The sequence below is a fragment of the Diaphorina citri genome, unplaced genomic scaffold (assembly GCF_000475195.1).
Source record: "Diaphorina citri unplaced genomic scaffold, Diaci psyllid genome assembly version 1.1 scaffold587, whole genome shotgun sequence".
Taxonomy (NCBI): Eukaryota; Metazoa; Arthropoda; class Insecta; order Hemiptera; family Psyllidae; genus Diaphorina; species Diaphorina citri.
Window position 1 is genome coordinate 129427 of NW_007378021.1, and position 19148 is coordinate 148574.

A 19148-nucleotide genomic window follows, 5' to 3' on the forward strand; every position below is an offset into this window, starting at 1 on the left:
AAGAGAAGCTAAAGTCCTGCTATCTTCTGTAGTATCCGTCAATTTCAAGGGAGACAGTTTGGAGAATTTTTTTTCTCAACTCTCAAAGTTCGGTTTCCTAGCAATAATAATAAAAGATTCATGTATCGAACTACTTTCCTTGACATTGATGACTCTAGGCTCAAGATAGTAGGGCTTTAGAAAAAAAAGTTCTCCAAGTTATCTCCCTTGACGTTGACGATTCCAGGAATAGCAGGGCTTTAAGCTCCTCTGTTTCCTGTTCTATACTTTTTAGGTTGGCAAAGCTGCTCTGATTATGAGTAGACAAATTCTACTTCACAGCTTCGTAAAAACGAAGGTTTAAAGTATTTTTAATTAGCACTTGGTTTGTCAGATTTAAAATTTGCCTTTAAGGGGAAAATGAAAGGGATTTTGGATGTTTCCCCTTTCATTACATTAACCCAATTTTAAAAGCACACTGTTGATCATTCTCCGTACGTCGAACAAGGAAATCGGTCCAACAAACCATTTCGGCTAGCAATCGGGTTGTCATATTTATTGCCATTATCTATTGAATCGGCACTATCAAACCAAGAAAAGAAAAGGTTTTCCTTGAATGAACTTATAGAGCTTAAAATAGGGAGGAGACTAAGCAGTCATAGTGACCTTACCGCCCCTTGAGACACCCCATGAGGTCCCCCTTACTTATCTGACCTAACCACAAGAGTAAGGGAAGGAGAGAAGTTCATATGTCAACAACGACACTCGTCATTGTTAAATGTACACAAAGTATTTAAACCATTTTGTTGACCCATCCCTGTTTGCATGTCAAGCACTTCACTTGAACACTTCAGTAAAACTGTTTGTTTTTAAGAACCGAACGGGTCGGATCAATGGAGAACCTTCATCGTTCGGGCTGACTTCTGATTCGAGTTACCCAAGGCTTAGGGAGGGCCCGGGGCGTTAGATAGGTTTGTCCATTAGCCAGACAAGAGCCTTACCAACCGAAGAGGATAGGACAGGATAATAAAGGAGGCGAGGAGGAGAGGGAAAAATAAGAAGAGGAACACGGACAAACAAAAAAAAAAAAAAACTCTAAAATTGATCGAAGGAGGATTTTTTAACCGGCGAATGTTCCGACTCACATGAGGTTTTACCAGAAACTTAATTTATGCTTTTTCCATTGGTTAGTGATATTTGTTAGTGACTATGAGTAACAGTATGACGGTAAGTAAATGGTAGTCCGAAAGAGGACAGAAGATGGAAAACGCTATTCCATCTCCACCTTCTACGTCCTCTGGAAACTGAAAGACCTCGAGAAAGCGCGCGACCTTGCGTTCAATAATCTAAGGCGACGATTGGTGAAAAGGAAGACAGGATAGGAGAAAGCCAGTCGTTCCGAGAACGAACATTATCCCATCAGGATAAAATCCGCCCCGGGCGGGAATCGAACCCGCGGCCTAGCGCTTACAAGGCAGACGCGCTACCTACCAAGCTAACTAGGCTGGCTCAAAACCTTTCCTCAGGCTCGTCAAAGGCGGGGATAAGTTCCTCAAACAGTCGCGTGGAGCGTGGAAGGCGAATCTGAAAAGTCGCCGTCTCATGAAGACTGTAAAGGCAGAGGCGTCTATTGAAAGCAGGAAGATGCATATCGGCGCAATTGATGTACTGTCGGTACTCTGGCTTTCACTGCGATACACGGAGTCTTCACATATACAACTGGGCGATTTTTATAGGTGAGTTTATTATTAAACAGTTAACAGTTTAATAGCAGTTTCATATGAACAGTTTCATAGCTAGAGCTATAGTTTTATTTTACACTATAAAAACCTAGGCATAAATACACAACAAATTATGATGGTGAGATTACAGCTATTAAAATTGCCTTAGATCATTTTGTCTAGGTAGAACATCGCAATTTGATAATGCGGTCATTTTATCAGACTCGAAAGCAGCCATCCAAGCAATAGTAAGTTATGATAATAACCCCTGCTCACAAGTTAGAGAAATTCGCAACATCACAAGATTCACAAGACAATGTTTAATGTACTATCCAGGCCCGTATCCAAGTTTTCAGCGATGGGGGTGGGGCCCAAGAATTCGAACAGTGGCTTAGATAACGTCCGCCTCGGGCGGGAATTGAACTCGCGACCTAGCGCTTACAAGGCAGACGCGCTACACTCCAAGCTAACTAGGCTGGCCCACCGAAGTATCGTTCCGTGTATGATTTCGGGTCAAGTGGATTCAAACACATTGCATGCCTTCAGGTACACTCTTCTAGTGCATACCTTAATACCTTATGGTTCAAGTCTCCCAGAATTTCAGTGATTGAATGAGAACTGGTGTGTTCAACGTGATATGAACGCTGGCGTGATAAATAAGGTATATGTTTGTATGTTCGTCAACGGTCTAGGTTTACCTCACCCTTGGGATCAATTTAAGTTGAAGAAACCATTTCCTTATTTCAGATTTGTCGAGCTATGTTCTCGCCTGGGACTCAGTGTGGTGTTGCAGGAAGGCCGCAGTCGTCTCTCTCCCAGTCTTGCATTGTGCTGAAATCTGAAAATGGACAGGATTGAAAAGTCTCTGGTCTCTAGCGTTTTATTTAAAAGAAATGAAAGTGAAATAGAGATTTAAACTTAAACATCAAAAGCACCTACTGATTTCCCAGTTGACCAAAAAGCCTTATCAAGTTCTGGAAAAATAAAAATGGAAAAATATCGTAAACGTTCCTAAACTTTTGACACACCCAACAACATCACAAAGCACAGAGAAAAGTCCAAAGTCTCGAAACCGAAAGGCAAAGGATCCGAACCGAAGATCGAAGATCCAAAGAAGCAGAATCAGAAAAGAAAAGAGAAGAAATAATTGGAAAGTGTTCTACCTTTTCATTCTATTCTATTTCTAAAGTAAAAAAACAGATAGAAGAGAGAAGACCCAAAGGGAGGTAATAATTTACCTTCCAATATAGCTGATAAATATCCTCCCCTTTTTTTTCCATTATTTTTTGGTATTTTTTCCAATACATTGAGTCACGGACAGCTGTGATTTGCCTGGATCATAAGGTTGGACTGCTGAAAATTTAATAAAATGATGGTAAGTATTTTCTCAACTTCATTTTACTTGTTTAATAAGGCTGAAGAGTCCCTTTACTTTAACAGTAGAACCTCTGAACTGGAATGGTAGAGGTGTCAATCTTCCGCATATAAATGATAAGGCTTTACTGTATTTTCATGTACAGTACCTACTCTTCATAGCCTGGTTTTCTTAAAGCCTGGTACATATGCTATAACCTATTCAAATGATAAATCCAGCCTAGCTGTTAGCTTGGATGGTAGCTTGTCTGCCTCAATTCCCACCAGGGGGTGGATTTTATTCTAAATGGACAATGTTTGTTCTTGAAACAGCTGGCTTTCTCCTGTCCTGTCCTTAGCAGTTACAGTACCCTCTATCAAACCTCTTCAAAATAAATTTGCTTGCCCTAAGCTTCTAATAATTGTACCTAATCAATACTTGTTCATCTGTTTGGTAGGTTTGTTAACAATATTATAGGAAAGCAATGTACTTAGAACCTCTTGAGACACCTAAGTACAGATCAAATGTTGTTCTTTTACCCTTTTCAAAAACCAATTTCCTTTTTGTCGAACTAGGATTGTACGCGTTGTGGAAAAAAAATCAAAATTTCGAATTTCCCGCCAACTTTACATGCTCATGAAGGCTCTGTGTTAAGTTACCACATCATTTTCCACTTGCCAAGAACATCTCAGAATGGCCTATCTCAGCCCTGTTCATAACCACGGCCTGAGTATTAATATTTATGTGATCACATGATTAGGTAGGTACTAAGTACTACACAGGTTCACAAGCAAGTGAACAGGTTTAGTATTTAAGAATTTTATTTTTTAGCATGATAAATCTGAGGCTAAAATATAAGATGTGTTGGTACCTAGTTTTCACCACAGTTCAATAGAAAATGAAAATAAAACCATTCTAAAATGATAAACCATTGCCAAAGGCCAGCAAAGCAAGTGCAATTGGAGACAAATGTTCTGTGATTGGCTAATACTTAATTATAAAAATCAATTACTGTTATTAAGTTGAACTTTAATTTCATTGACCTTTAAGACAGTGGGTTGGTATCAAAGGAAGAAAACCTTTTTTTCACAAGACTACAGTCTAATGGTGCATTTACACTTACTCGGCATTTGCCAATTGGCATGATCTCTGTACATTTGTCTAAATGGAAACAGAACATGCCTATCTGCAAATGCAGAGTGAGTGGAAATGCATCATTATGTTGAAAGCTCATTGGAAGGTATTTTTAGTCTTCTCACAAAAACACGGATAAATAACGTACAAAGTGGCTGAACTTACAGGCACAATTTGAATAGAAATTTACAAGCTTACCTTTTAGTGAAATACTGTTTCCATGATATTTCTACCACTCACTGCATAAGGTTATCAGTAACATGATTCCTCCGTTAATTCCAGACCAATGTAGAAATGAATTTATTTTACAAACTTAACATCAGAAAAACAAAGGGAAAAGAAAAATTAGACTGACAAAATTTTCTTTTAGCTGCACTGCACTGACACTATAAAGGTGACTATGGACTATGGTATCTTCTTATCTCTTATCTATTCTATTCTGTAATCTGTACTTCTTTTGGATTTTTCTTGGCTGTTTCTTCTTCTTTCCATTCCAGTCCATTCCACTTTCTTTGAAAACCAGTGTTGTCAAATGTAATCCTTAGTTCTGACGAGTTTTTTGTGATAACCGAGTTTTTTGTGATAACGAATTTGTTATGGATCGTGTAGACGCGGCTTTTCATTTCTGAGGTGGAGGCGCGAAATTTTTGAAAAATAACTCATGCTTTATTTTGAATTTTTGCTTGGATGCTTGCCTGTGAAGTGAAGTGTTAAATTTATTCTCTTTCTTTAATTTTTTATTAAATGGTCCTTTTAAAGATCCCGACGAGAGATCGCTAAAGTTAAGCAACGCTGTGCATTGGTATCCAAACAGGTGACCTTCTGAAATCACATGCTGTTGCCTTTATAACTCAGTTGGTCTCCCATCCAAATACCAACCATACTCCATTCAGGTACTTCAGCTACTTCAGTGAGCTACACTGCTGTGCTAAGCAAAAACGCTGTATGTCAAAAAACCCTACTAGGTATCGGGAAATCGAGTTTAAAAATTTCAATCTATACGACAAACATACATTTTTGACATACAGCAACACGTTTTAGTTGTTTTTAAGGGGTTTAGAATAAATAATAATAATAAAAAAATAGGATCGAAATTTGGGCTCATAGGAACGATTTGGCACCAAAAATCAATTTTTTTTTTTTTTTTTTTTGACATAAGGCGTTTTCGCTTAGCACAGCAGTACACATGGAACTGATTCAATGTGTTGTAACCACTGGTTAAGCAAGGAATTTGTATTAATTGAATTGCTCTTAATTTAGGTAGTTATACAAATTGGAGAACAAGTTATAGTCATCAGTCATCTCATAATTACAGAAATGGATACAGATCTTGTGTGTGATGTGTGTCAGTCCACTAACTTCTTCGAGGAAAATGGACAATACTGGTGCTTGGAGTGTAATACAATGTCCCAGGTAACTTTTCTTCCATGAAACTCAATAAACTCATAGTATAAATTGAACTAAAGCTGAAGTGTAGGGACAAGCAGCCCCAAAAGTTAAAGCTGATATGATTTTTTTGGAGCTATTTTAAGTGGCAGGGTTCTTACTTATAAGCTCTTCAACCCAACCACTGACTAATCTTAATATACTTTGGGTAATCATGCAGAACTCACGTCCATGGAAAAGAAAAGCTACTTTTTGTATTTACTTAACCTAACCCTATAATAACACTAATCACTGCTCTAATTGTAAAAACTCTTTCTTGCATTTAACCTAACCCTATAATAACACTGGTCACTGCTTGTTTGTGCCATTTCCTTTGGTGGCAATATTCCACGGACATGACTTCTGCACAAGTACCATACTTTGTATTACACTTGTTTTCCAGCATGTCACTGCTGTCCTGGTAAGTGAAATTGCAACCAATGCTCCCGAGGTCCATGAAGACTCGGATGAGGCAGTTGAGACAACAAGTGGTGGAAGAGGAGGAGCAGAAGGTGAGTTTTTTTTGTGTTTTATCACTTTTTATTTTGCACCAATGAAACAACTGCTGCATTATACATTGCAGGAGGGTCCACCCTGAAACACCAAAAAATCCCTTTTAAAAAAAGTATTGTCACATCAAAATACAAAGTTGTTAAGTTGCTTTCAGAAACTCTGAACAAAGGACCATTAAAAATCAACAGAAGTTAATTTAAGTTTGTTGTTTCTGCTCCAGACAAAGAGTTGACATCATACGAGCTGCTGACCAAAGTGTTGCGAGGTCTAGCATCAGAACTTATCGATCTTGGAGTTGCACCGGAACTGTATAAAGTGTCAAAAGTTCTTTGGCTGACTTATTTGAAGAAGTGTGGCATATTGAATAAAAACAAGCAGCCTACACTTCCTGCCACACTAAATGCAAGGTAATCTAAGTACTGATTCAGTAGATTGTATAGGTAACTCAGAAAAAGAACATTCATGGCCTGGAAAATCCCTACTAGATTAGATCCAACAAATTTTCCTTATGTGTTGCTTTTTTGTGCTCTTCTATCTATAAGTATATGGGTATGGTGTCTAAGTATTGCAAATTTTTTCACTTACAGGGATGTTGAGATATTGTATGGAGTGCAAGGTGTTAGCAGGCGGAAATTAATAACTGGTTCCAGCCGGGAAAAGAGGTCCAGAAGTCCAAGGTCTCCTGCATCTTCCACCTCTACCTTATCAAAAAGTAGAAGACAGAGAAAGCTTATGGTAAATGAAATGGCCAGATGACAATGAGTATCAGTGAATTTTTATAGTGATTGGTTACCTTTTTTCTATTTAATTCAAAGACCATTTTGGAGTACACTCAGCCTTGTAAGGGCAATAGAGAAGCTAGTTAAAATCTCGACAAAAAAAAAAAAAAAACAAGGCACAAGGAGAAGAATAAAAGAGGAGAGGAGGAGGGCGAGGAAAATAAATAGGACAGGATAGGAGAAAGCCAACCATTCCGAGAACAGACCTTACCTGTTTAGGATAAAATTCGGCCCGGGAGGGAATCGAACCCATGACTTGGTCTTCAAGTCGGGCTTGCTACCTTCCAAGGTAACTAGGCTGGGCAAGCCAAGAATTTTTGTTGTCAAAATGACTTCACAAGTTCACATACGAACGTACGTTTGTCCCTACCAGTTGTTTTACCAATTTATGAACAAATGTAAATTGTTACTGTCCACAGCAACAACTTATACTTGAAGAGGAAGGGAATGAGAACACCATCCAGTCTATTCATTCCCCCTGGAGTACCCCACAGAGTTCCCGCCATTCCAGTGACTACGAATCAGAAGAGGATAAAATTCGAGATATCAAGTAAGTTCCTTGGAAAAAAGAAAAACCATCACTAAGTATCTATTACCTTATTTATACTGTTGGCTAACGATCGGTACCACAAACCCTGGCTAAAGAACAAGGCATGCCTCTTACTATTTCACACGAAAATTTTAACCCAATTACATTACTTTCCCCTCTTGTAGGTGTAGGGAAAGTAAAAGGGGAATTTCCGTTTAAAATTTAGACTGTTTGGTTCACGATTGGCTAATACTTAATAATAAAAATCAATTACTGTTATTAAGTTGAACTTTAATTTCATTGACCTTTAAGACAGTGGGTTGGTATCAAAGGAAGAAAACCTTTTTTTCACAAGACTACAGTCTAATGGTGCATTTACACTCACTTGGCATTTGCCAATTGGCATGATCTCTGTACATTTGTCTAAATGGAAACAGAACATGGCTATCTGCAAATGCAGAGTGAGTGGAAATGCATCATTATGTTGAAAGCTCATTGGAAGGTATTTTTAGTCTTCTCACAAAAACATGGATAAATAACGTACAAAGTGGCTGAACTTACAGGCACAATTTGAATAGAAATTTACAAGCTTACCTTTTAATGAAATACTGTTTCCATGATATTTCTACCACTCACTGCATAAGGTTATCAGTAGCATGATTCCTCCGTTAATTTCAGACCAATGTAGAAATGAATTTATTTTACAAACTTAACATCAGAAAAACAAAGGGAAAAGGAAAATTAGACTGACAAAATTTTCTTTTAGCTGCACTGCACTGACACTATGGACTGTGGTATCTTCTTATCTCTTATCTATTCTATTCTGTAATTTTTCTTGATGATAAAAATTTTCTGTTTCTTTTTCTTTCCATTCCATTGTCCATTCCACTTTCTTTGAAAACCAGTGTTGTCAAATGTATTCCTTAGTTCTGACGAGTTTTTTGTGATAACGAATTTGTTATGGGTCGTGTAGACGCGGCTTTTCATTTCTGAGGTCGAGGCGCGAAATTTTTGAAAAATAACTCATGCTTTATTTTGAATTTTTGCTTGGATGCTTGCCTGTGAAGTGAAGTGTCAAATTTATTCTCTTTCTTTATTTTTTTATTAAATGGTCCTTTTAAAGATCCCGACGAGAGATCGCTGAAGTTAAGCAACGCTGTGCATTGGTATCCAGACAGGTGACCTTCTGAAATCACATGCTGTTGACTTTATAACTCAGTTGGTCTCCCATCCAAATACCAACCATACTCCATACAGGTACTTCAGTGAGCTACACTGCTGTGCTAAGCGAAAACGCTGTATGTCAAAAAAACCCTACTAGGTATCAGGAAATCGAGTTTAAAAATTTCAATCTATATGACAAACATACATTTTTGACATACAGCAACACGTTTTAGTGGTTTTTAACACATTGTGTACGAAGCATAAAAACGCGAATTAGCGCTAGGTACGGAGGCCTAATTTGGCCAATTTCAGTATAATAATTATTAATACATTTAGGAGCAAATAAAGTGAGCAAAGTAAAAAGTATGTTAAAATATTGATACTTGATTTTGTTTTCAGATTGGTAACAGATGGATACCTGCGCTTGGATGATCTTGAGCGATTTGTACCCAAAAAGTACCGGAATTATTTGTGTATGAGGTGGGTGCAATAAGTTCCCATGGTGTAGTGGTCACTGCGCTCATCTTGCACGCTGGAGACCCGGGTTTGATTCCCGGTGAAGTCGAAAAATTTGCATCATGCAAATGATTGATCCCATGACTGGCTGTTGCGAGGCCCACTCAGGCTCACGCCTCGTGAGGAAAATGAGTAGCGAATGTATAATATAAAAGCGCATGGCAACCGGTGCCAGGATGGTAGGTAAACATTGGATGTTTACCATCACGCTAAAGTCCAGTGACATTTTTGTGATGAGCATTTTCACAGTTAGAACTGATGGAATTACATTTAAAATGCATTTTATTTCCGTAGGTATTGGTTCAAAAGTGTCAGCAGGAAATCTTTTATAATGAGATATGGAACTACTTGTGGTCTACTGGAGATGTCACATATAAGGACATGTGATGTTAAAGTCATCATTAGGCGATATGTTGCTGAACTGGAATTACCAGGTAATGAGGGAACACTTTGATTTCATTAAAAAGTTGGGTAACTTTTAAGGAACACGACACTTGGTAAAAGAACTAAAAATCAGAAGGGAAACTTTGAAAAACGAAAAAAGCGAACTGTTATCATTTGAACTTCATTTCTCCCCTTTTGAACTGTGTCTTTTTCTTCGTCTTCCTCCTTTTTTCTGCTTCTGCTTTCCTCTTCCTTTTTGTTTCCAGCTTCCATTCTCTGCTTTTCCTAGCACCACTCAGGCCAGTGCCCTAAATCACCAAAGTATGGAAAAGTATTTACAATTCCATATTTCGATATGATTCGTCCAAATTCAAAATTCTGCTTTTACACCTCTTGAAAAGAAGATTTCGGGATGATAGAACCTCAGACCTCAGTAGTTACAGTTCCTTTCATCAAGCTATGTACTTAGAAAATAATAATAACGATCCTTTGGCTTGAAACTCTCAACTCTTTTTTTTAAGAGGTTTGAGTCTTCAAGTCGGGCTTGCTACCTTCCAAGGTAACTAGGCTGGGCAAGCCAAGAATTTTTGTTGTCAAAATGACTTCACAAGTTCACATACGAACGTACGTTTGTCCCTACCAGTTGTTTTACCAATTTATGAACAAATGTAAATTGTTACTGTCCACAGCAACAACTTATACTTGAAGAGGAAGGGAATGAGAACACCATCCAGTCTATTCATTCCCCCTGGAGTACCCCACAGAGTTCCCGCCATTCCAGTGACTACGAATCAGAAGAGGATAAAATTCGAGATATCAAGTAAGTTCCTTGGAAAAAAGAAAAACCATCACTAAGTATCTATTACCTTATTTATACTGTTGGCTAACGATCGGTACCACAAACCCTGGCTAAAGAACAAGGCATGCCTCTTACTATTTCACACGAAAATTTTAACCCAATTACATTACTTTCCCCTCTTGTAGGTGTAGGGAAAGTAAAAGGGGAATTTCCGTTTAAAATTTAGACTGTTTGGTTCACGATTAATTTTTATGAAATTTGGGAAGCAAAAATGTTCGAACACTTCATCTTAAACAGATGAGATTAGTTCTCGAAACGGTTGGATTTTTCATATCTTGTCCTTGTCTCCTCGATTTCGGGACGATAAGACCTTAGCAGTTGCAGTTCCCTCTATTGAACCTCTTGAAAAGAAGATTTCGGGATGATAGAACCTCGGATCTCAGTAGTTACAGTTCCTTTCATCAAGCTATGTACTTAGAAAATAATAATAACGATCCTTTGGCTTGAAACTCTCAACTCTTTTTTTTAAGAGGTTTGACAGAGGGAACTTTAACTGCTATGGTCTTATCGTCCTGAAATCGAAGAGAAAAGGAAGACAGGATAGGAGAAAGCCAGTCGTTCCGAGAACGAACATTATCCCATCAGGATAAAATCCGCCCCGGGCGGGAATCGAACCCGCGGCCTAGCGCTTACAAGGCAGACGCACTACCAACTAAGCTAACTAGGCTGGCAGCTCTTTGACTTTAAAACCTCGCCTAAGTCAGCGCAATACCAAGCTAACTAGGCTGGCTCAACTCACTTTGTTCCTTCAAAACCTTTCCTCAGGCTCGTCAAAGGCGGGGATAAGTTCCTCAAACAGTCGCGTGGAGCGTGGAAGGCGAATCTGAAAAGTCGCCCATCAAGTAAGTTCCTTGGAAAAGAAAAAAGAAAAACTATCACTAAGTATCTATTACCTTATTTATACTGTTGGCTAACGATCGGTACCACAAACCCTGGCTAAAGAACAGGGCATGCCTCTTACTATTTCACATGAAAATTTTAACCCAATTACATTACTTTCCCCTCTTTAGGTGTAAGGAAAGTAAAAGGGGAATTTCCGTTTAAAATTTAGACTGTTTGGTTCACGAATAATTTTATGAAATTTAAGCAAAAATGTTCGACACTTCATCTTAAACAGATGAGATTAGTTCTCGAAACGGTTGGATTTTTCATATCTTGTCCTTGTCTCCTCGATTTCGGGACGATAATTATATATATAAAAAAAAATCACTTGGGTACACCTATACCTACCTAAGTAAATGAGTAGACATTAAAAACACTCACTCCCTCCCTCCCTTAGATGTCCTTATCAAAAGCAATTTTTTTCAGCACTAAAATTGAAAAATAAATTCCACTTTGTCAGACACTTAATAGATATTCAATTTTTGTTATGGACTTGGTTATTGTTATACACAATGAACTTTGGAAAATAAATAAAGATGTGCTCACATGAAAAACTTCTACCTATGATGTGAAGGCAAATTATTCACCAGTTGCAGTATTATGCAAAGATATTCACAACAAGAATAACAAGATCTGAAGTCGAGGTAACATGTGGACTGTACAGACAGAAGACAAAGTACTGAACCAGCTAAATATTTTAAAACTGGGAGCAGCCCTGTACCTTGTAGCTATTTTTTCTTCTTCTTCTTCTTCTTCTTCTTCTTCTTCTTCTTCTTCTTCTTCTTCTTTCTTTTGTCTATTTGATTGGTCAAAATTTGGCTCTTGAAAAATGATACCTAATGGACAAGAAAAATATTAAGTTTACAGTGTAGGTCAGAAGGTAAGTAATGGAGTGGAAAGTCAAGAAAAGGTATTATGTACCTACATACTAAAAAAAGGTTTGGTAGGTTTGTTAACAATATTATAGGAAAGCAATGTACAAGGAAGACAGGATAGGAGAAAGCCAGTCGTTCCGAGAACGAACATTATCCCATCAGGATAAAATCCGCCCCGGGCGGGAATCGAACCCGCGGCCTAGCGCTTACAAGGCAGACGCGCTACCTACCAAGCTAACTAGGCTGGCTCAAAACCTTTCCTCAGGCTCGTCAAAGGCGGGGATAAGTTCCTCAAACAGTCGCGTGGAGCGTGGAAGGCGAATCTGAAAAGTCGCCGTCTCATGAAGACTGTAAAGGCAGAGGCGTCTATTGAAAGCAGGAAGATGCATATCGGCGCAATTGATGTACTGTCGGTACTCTGGCTTTCACTGCGATACACGGAGTCTTCACATATACAACTGGGCGATTTTTATAGGTGAGTTTATTATTAAACAGTTAACAGTTTAATAGCAGTTTCATATGAACAGTTTCATAGCTAGAGCTATAGTTTTATTTTACACTATAAAAACCTAGGCATAAATACACAAAAAATTATGATGGTGAGATTACAGCTATTAAAATTGCCTTAGATCATTTTGTCTAGGTAGAACATAGCAATTTGATAATGCGGTCATTTTATCAGACTCGAAAGCAGCCATCCAAGCAATAGTAAGTTATGATAATAACCCCTGCTCACAAGTTAGAGAAATTCGCAACATCACAAGACAATGTTTAATGTACTATCCAGGCCCGTATCCAAGTTTTCAGCGATGGGGGTGGGGCCCAAGAATTCGAACAGTGGCTTATAGGGGAGGGGGGTGGATGTTCCAGAATACAGACCAATTTCAGTATAATAATTTATTAATAATACATTTAGGAGCAAATAAAGTGAGCAAAGTAAAAAGTATGTTAAAATATTGTTACTTGATTTTGTTTTCAGATTGGTAACAGATGGATACCTGCGCTTGGATGATCTTGAGCGATTTGTACCCGAAAAGTACCGGAATTATTTGTGTATGAGGTGGGTGCAATAAATTCCCATGGTGTAGTGGTCACTGCGCTCACCTTGCACGCGGGAGACCCGGGTTTGATTCCCGGTGGAGTCGAAAAATTTGTATCACGCAAATGATTGATTCCGTGACTGCCTGTTGCGAGGCCCACTCAGGCTCACGCCTCGTGAGGAAAATGAGTAGCAAATGTATAATACAAAAGCGCATGGCAACCGGTGCCAGGATGGTAGGTAAACATTGGATGTTTACCATCACGCTAAAGTCCAGTGACATTTTTTGTGATGAGCATTTTCACAGTTAGAACTGATGGAATTACTTTTAAAATGCATTTTATTTCCGTAGGTATTGGTTCAAAAGTGTCAGCAGGAAATCATTTATAATGAGATATGGAACTACTTGTGGTCTACTGGAGATGTCACATATAAGGACATGTGACGTTAAAGTCATCATTAGGCGATATGTTGCTGAACTCGAATTACCAGGTAATGAGGGAACACTTTGATTCCATTAAAAAGTTGGGTAACTTTTAAGGAACACGACACTTGGTAAAAGAACTAGGTAAAAATCAGAAGGGAAACTTTGAAAAACTAAAAAAGCGGACTGTTATCATCTGAACTTCATTTTTTCCCTTTTGAACTGTGTTTTTGTTCTTCTTTTTCTTCGTCTTCCTCCTTTTTTCTGCTTCTGCTTTCCTCTTTCTTCTCGTTTTCAGCTTCCATTCTCTGCTTTTCCTAGCGCCACCCAGGTCAAATCGAAGATAAAACGCCTAAAAGATAAGTTTAACCCATCCTCTAGGGCTGTTTGCCGCAACACCTAAGCCTCAATGTGGGCTTTTTGTGTATGGCTAAAAACCTAAGCACTTATACTGTGACTTTATACCTCTATCAAATAAAGACCTTATATGCCTAATACACTGTGAAATAGTTGCGGATTTATTTCATCGTTGTGATTTGATATACTTGGCATCAACTCTCTAACAAATTATTTCCAGAGGATATTTTACAATACACGGACAAACTCTGCCACCTAACCGCGTGCCCTACGTCCCGTCTGGTTAGGTGGATAGCTTGTGGTCGAATCGAAGATAAAACGCCTAAAAGATGGGTTTAACCCATCTTTTAGGGCTGTTTGCCGCAACACCTAAGCCTCAATGTGGGCTTTTTGTGTACGGCTAAAAACCTAAGCACTTATACTGTGACTTTATACCTCTATCAAATAAAGACCTTATATGCCTGTGAAATAGTTGCGGATTTATTTCATCGTTGTGATTTGATATACTTGGCATTAACTCTCTAACAAATTATTTCCAGAGGATATTTTACAATACACGGACAAACTCTGCCACCTAACCGCGTGCCCTACGTCCCGTCTGGTGCCTCTGACCCGTCTAGTACCGGAATACGATCTGATGGCAATGGCCATCATTCTAGTCACGCTCAAAGCTCTGTTCGGAATGGACGATAGCACAGAAGTGGAGCTTTCTAATGTGGCCAAGACGATAAATAGGTGAGAGTTGTACCTATTCGAAATAGGTGGTAGAAAACGCTTTGGTGTTAGACTAGAATAGGATATACCTTGTTTATCCTGCTAGGATAGGACTGAAAAGTCCCTTTACCCCCCAGTCTAACCAAGGTCTCGTATATTTTGACATACTACGGGGAACATATTGCTGGGGGGCTGCTGGGGAACACATATTAATGGCTCGCAATTGTTAAAAATAATAACAAAAAAGTTTTTAGTTTCTGTGCTGTAGAAATGAAACTGCTAGGCCAGATCCGCCTGTCAAATCTACCTGTTACCTGATAGAGGCTGGCCGTACATTATTTCCCTCATCAGATGGGCAAGAAGAGACAGAACACTTCACATTTAGGTGCTGGGTCAACACAATTAACACGAGTACACCAGAATGTAATTGTTCCAATTTTTGTAATTTGTATTCGAAATACGAGTGTTTCTGTTTCTACTTTTTTTTCAATGTTAGGTGTCAAACCTGGGACCTTCTGCATGGGAAGCAGGTGCTTTACTCAACTATGTCGTCTGGCTAGGGGACTTTAAATCGTCTAGCTAAGGGACGTTAAACAGAAAGTAGAATAGTGTTTAGGTGTGGGACTATAAACAGGGAGGAGATCAGCTAACCATCCTAGCAAAGGGTTTTCTCTGCTTTTAAAGGATAAGCCCAAGTCCTCACGATGGTATACTGCGGTTCATGACGAGCCACATGACTAGAGACCATCATCTCGATTTATGGCTGATATGAACAGATGTCTTTTCTTTATTCTGAATATTCTGCCATCACCATTCGGCTACAACTAACCGTGCCCCCTAAATCCACCATATTTCCAGGAAGACAGTCTAACCAAGGTCTCGTATATTTTGACATATTATGGGGAACATATTGCTGGGGGGCTGCTGGGGAACACATATTAATGGCTCGCAGTTATAAATAATAACAAAAAAGAAGTTTTTAATTTCTGTGCCGTAGAAATGAAACAACTGCTAGGCCAGATCCGCCTGTCAGGTCTACCTGTTACCTGATAGTGAGTGGCTGGCCGTACATTATTTCCCTCATCAGATGGGCAAGAAGAGACGGAACACTTCACATTTAGGTGCTGGGTCAACACAATTAACACGAGTACACCAGAAAGTAATTGTTCCAATTTTTGTAATTTGCATTCGAAATACGAGTGTTTCTGTTTCTATTTTTCTTTTTTTTTTCAATGTTAGGTGTCAAACCTGGGACCTTCTACATGGGAAGCAGGCGCTTTACTCAACTATGTCGTCTGGCTAGGGGACTTTAAATCGTCTAGCTAAGGGACGTTAAACAGAAAGTAGAATAATGTTTAGGTGTGGGACTATAAACAGGGAGGAGATCAGCTAACCATCCTAGCAAAGGGTTTTCTCTGCTTTTAAAGGATAAGCATAAGTCCTCACGATGGTGGACTGCGGTTCATGACGAGCTACATGACTAGAGACCATCATCTCGATTTATGGCTGATATGAAAAGATGTCTTTTCTTTATTCTGAATATTCTGCCATCACCATTCGGCTACAACTAACCGTGCCCCCTAAATCCACCATATTTCCAGGAAGCAAAGTTCATCAGAGCCGGGGGCCGCAGTTCAATTCCAATATGCGGACTGGGCCGAACATATCGTTTGCCGCAATTCTGCCATAGCGTCCGCTCATTATGTCAGCTTCGAGAGTACCTATACGCGACTAACCGCACATCGACTTGCGGCACGAACCTTTGTCAGTAACGGAATGAAGAGTTCTCGGTCGGTGAAATGGAGTTCCTTTGGAAGTGAGTTTTCCATTTTTTTTTTTTTTTTATTTTTTTAAAGTGGTTTGATAGAAGATAGAAGGAACTGTAACTTGTCTGGCTGGGGGACGTTAAACAGGGAGTATACCAGCCTGAATGTCCCTTTGCTAAAGAAATAGCAAAGGTTGAGTGCGAAAGGCATCCACTCGTAAAATTTGTAGCCAAAACCAAATGTCAGCCCAAAGGAATCACCCTAGTCAGGGCTGATTGAGAGGCTGACGAAAAACGCCGACCCCGTCTGTACACGAGAAGAGGCGATGAAGATCACAGAAGGAACTGTAACGGCTAAGGTCTTATTGTCCTGAAAGCGAAGAGAAGGAAGACACGATACGAGCAAGACAGAGTTTCTGAGAATGAACCTTATTTCTTTAGGACAAAATATGCCCCTCGTGGGAATCGAACCCGTGGCAAGCCAACTAGGCTGGCAAAAAAGAAAAACAAATCCAATTGATTCTAGCTTAATAATTTTACTTCAGGCCATTGCCGCTACCCTCTAAGGCACTCCAAGCTACATAACTAAACTGGTTCTTCTTCTTTTCAGGATCTAAAAAACTGAAGCCCATCCTACAATCTGGTTTGGATTCTGTAGCCGCTGAACTAGAAAAGACGGGGGCTAAGGATCTAGAACCCCCCTTAACCCCGCCCCTGGCGCTAGGTGCCCACGAAGCTTATCTGCCACAATGGCGCCGAATTATACTCGAGAAAAAATCCGAAGAGATTGATCCGAAAGCTCGGGAAATATTGGAACGAGATTTCACTCAGACCTCACTAGACTATTTAAATTCGACCAAGTAAGTGGCAGTTTTTTTTTTTTAATAAAAGAGGTTTTTAATAGAGGGAATCGAACCCGCTACCTAGCGCTTACAAAGCAGACGCTCTACCCTCCAAGCTAACTAGGATGGCAGAGAGGTTTTTTAATGGAGAGAACTGTAACAACGGAGGTCTTATCGTCCCGAAATAGATGAGAGAAGAAGGACAGGCTAGGGAGCCAGTCGTTCGAGAATGAACCTTATCACTGTTTAGAATAACGTCCGCCTCGGGCGGGAATTGAACTCGCGATCTAGCGCTTACAAGGCAGACGCGCTACACTCCAAGCTAACTAGGTTGGCCCACTGAAGTATCGTTCCGTGTATGATTTCGGGTCAAGTGGATTTAAACACATTGCATGCCTTCAGGTACATTCTTCTAGTGCATACCTTAATACCTTATCGTTCAAGTCTCCCAGAATTTCAGTGATTGAATGAGAACTGGTGTGTTCAACGTGATATGAACACTGGCGTGATAAATAAGGTATATATTCGTCAACGGTCTAGGTTTACCTCACCCTTGGGATCAATTTAAGTTGAAACAATTTTCCTTATTTCAGATTTGTCGAGCTATGTTCTCGCCTGGGACTCAGTGTGGTGTTGCAGGAAGGCCGCAGTCGTCTCTCTCCCAGTCTTAACAGTGTATCGATCGGAATGTTCCTGCCAGGTCGAACTGCCCAGCCCAAAACTGCTCAAGTCCTAGTTAAAGTCACCCCGGAGGAAAAAAAAATCAGAGAAGAAATTGACGACCTGGATATAATGCTTGGGAAAGAGTTAAGTAGTGATAGTGACAGTGAAATAGAGGAGTCTGAAGCGAGGAAAAGTAGTCAGAGTGCTCGAAAGACTAGGCAAAAGAGTGGAAAATCTAGCAAGAGCACAGAAGGTGAAGACAGTGATGATGATAGTGACACAGAGGAGTCAGGAGCGAGGAAAAGTAAGAGTGCTCAACAAGCTAGCCAAAAGAGTGGAAAATCTAGCAAGAGCACAGAAGGTGAACTCACCCTTCTTATCCCATGGCAGCAATACTGGGTGACCCATCATCCGACACTGGTCAATATGCACAACACACGGTATAAGTATAGTTACAAAAAGTCGAGACAAATGAGCCGAAGCATCGCGAGTTTGTGTCCGATCAACTTTGTGTGGGTTCTGAATATGTGTGCGAGTATTGTGCGATGCCAGCCGTACCATTTGTATGCCAGTGTGTGCTCACTCGAACAGGAATTGTTCAGGTGGAGCTCGGAGAAGGGTACGTTCTGGCCTTCGACTTCGGCAAATGAAGAACAACGGGGATCTGATGGTTCAAGCTAAACTTCCATTGAAACTTCAAGCTTTCAACTAAACTTCCATTGAAACTTCAAGCTTTCAACTAAACTTCCATTGAAACTTCAAGCTTTCAACTAATCTTCCATTGAAACTTCAAGCTTTCAAGTAAATTTTCATTAAAGCCAAGTTTTCAACTAAATTTCCATTGAAGCCAAGTTTTCAACTAAATTTCCATTGAAGCCAAGTTTTCAACTAAATTTCCATTGAAGCTAAGTTTTCAACTAAATTTCCATTTTCATTGAAGCCAAGTTTTCAACTAAATTTCCATTGAAGCCAAGTTTTCAACTAAATTTCCATTGAAGCTAAGTTTTCAAGCTTTTTTTTACGTAGCTCAAGCTAGAAGCCAATCAACTTTAGAAAATATGTTTCTTATTTAATTAAGTAGTTAATTACTTTCTCTTTTTTATTTTTGTTAAAGTTTTTTTTTATTTTTTTTTTACCATATTATTATCATGTTATATGAAAATCATCACGCAAGTTCCTACATTTTACTGAAAATAAAAATCAGTTGAGATACCAATTTTTCATTAACTT

The 19148-nt window shown here is 39.3% G+C and overlaps 3 protein-coding genes across 6 annotated transcripts in view; 2 read left to right on the forward strand and 1 right to left on the reverse strand.

Annotated features, from left to right (window-relative positions):
* The window catches only part of LOC108252540 (TATA box-binding protein-associated factor RNA polymerase I subunit B-like), a 1846-nt gene extending 1543 nt beyond the window's left edge, over positions 1-303 (forward strand). The window contains exon 4 of the mRNA XM_017444536.2: positions 275-303. Within this exon, the coding sequence (XP_017300025.1) occupies positions 275-303 (29 nt within the window). The remainder of the gene's footprint in view (positions 1-274) is intronic.
* Positions 1-8277, reverse strand: part of LOC103510349 (transmembrane protein 164) — a 45217-nt gene extending 36940 nt beyond the window's left edge. The window contains exon 1 of one of the 2 annotated variants that reach the window (XM_026824416.1): positions 8029-8277. The gene's annotated coding sequence lies outside the window, so the exon portion shown is untranslated. Of the gene's footprint in view, positions 1-4386; positions 4663-8028 lie in introns of those variants that run through there. The other variant, XM_026824415.1, reaches the window with a different exon arrangement.
* On the forward strand, positions 4877-19090 carry LOC103510345 (TATA box-binding protein-associated factor RNA polymerase I subunit B-like). 3 transcript variants are annotated; one of them, XM_026824413.1, is made up of 13 exons: positions 4877-5081; positions 5449-5601; positions 6017-6125; positions 6347-6533; positions 6714-6861; positions 7325-7455; positions 12380-12589; positions 13094-13174; positions 13506-13645; positions 14474-14669; positions 16250-16464; positions 17024-17273; positions 17849-19090. In XM_026824413.1, exons 2-13 carry the CDS (start codon positions 5506-5508, stop codon positions 18597-18599), a joined length of 2514 nt encoding a protein of 837 aa, XP_026680214.1. In that variant the 5' UTR covers positions 4877-5081; positions 5449-5505; the 3' UTR covers positions 18600-19090. The 3 variants fall into 3 exon arrangements, with proteins under 3 accessions (XP_026680214.1, XP_026680213.1, XP_026680215.1); XM_026824412.1 differs by having other exon boundaries at positions 5504-5601; XM_026824414.1 differs by having other exon boundaries at positions 4877-5002; positions 5504-5601.
* Positions 19091-19148: the final 58 nt, after the last annotated feature.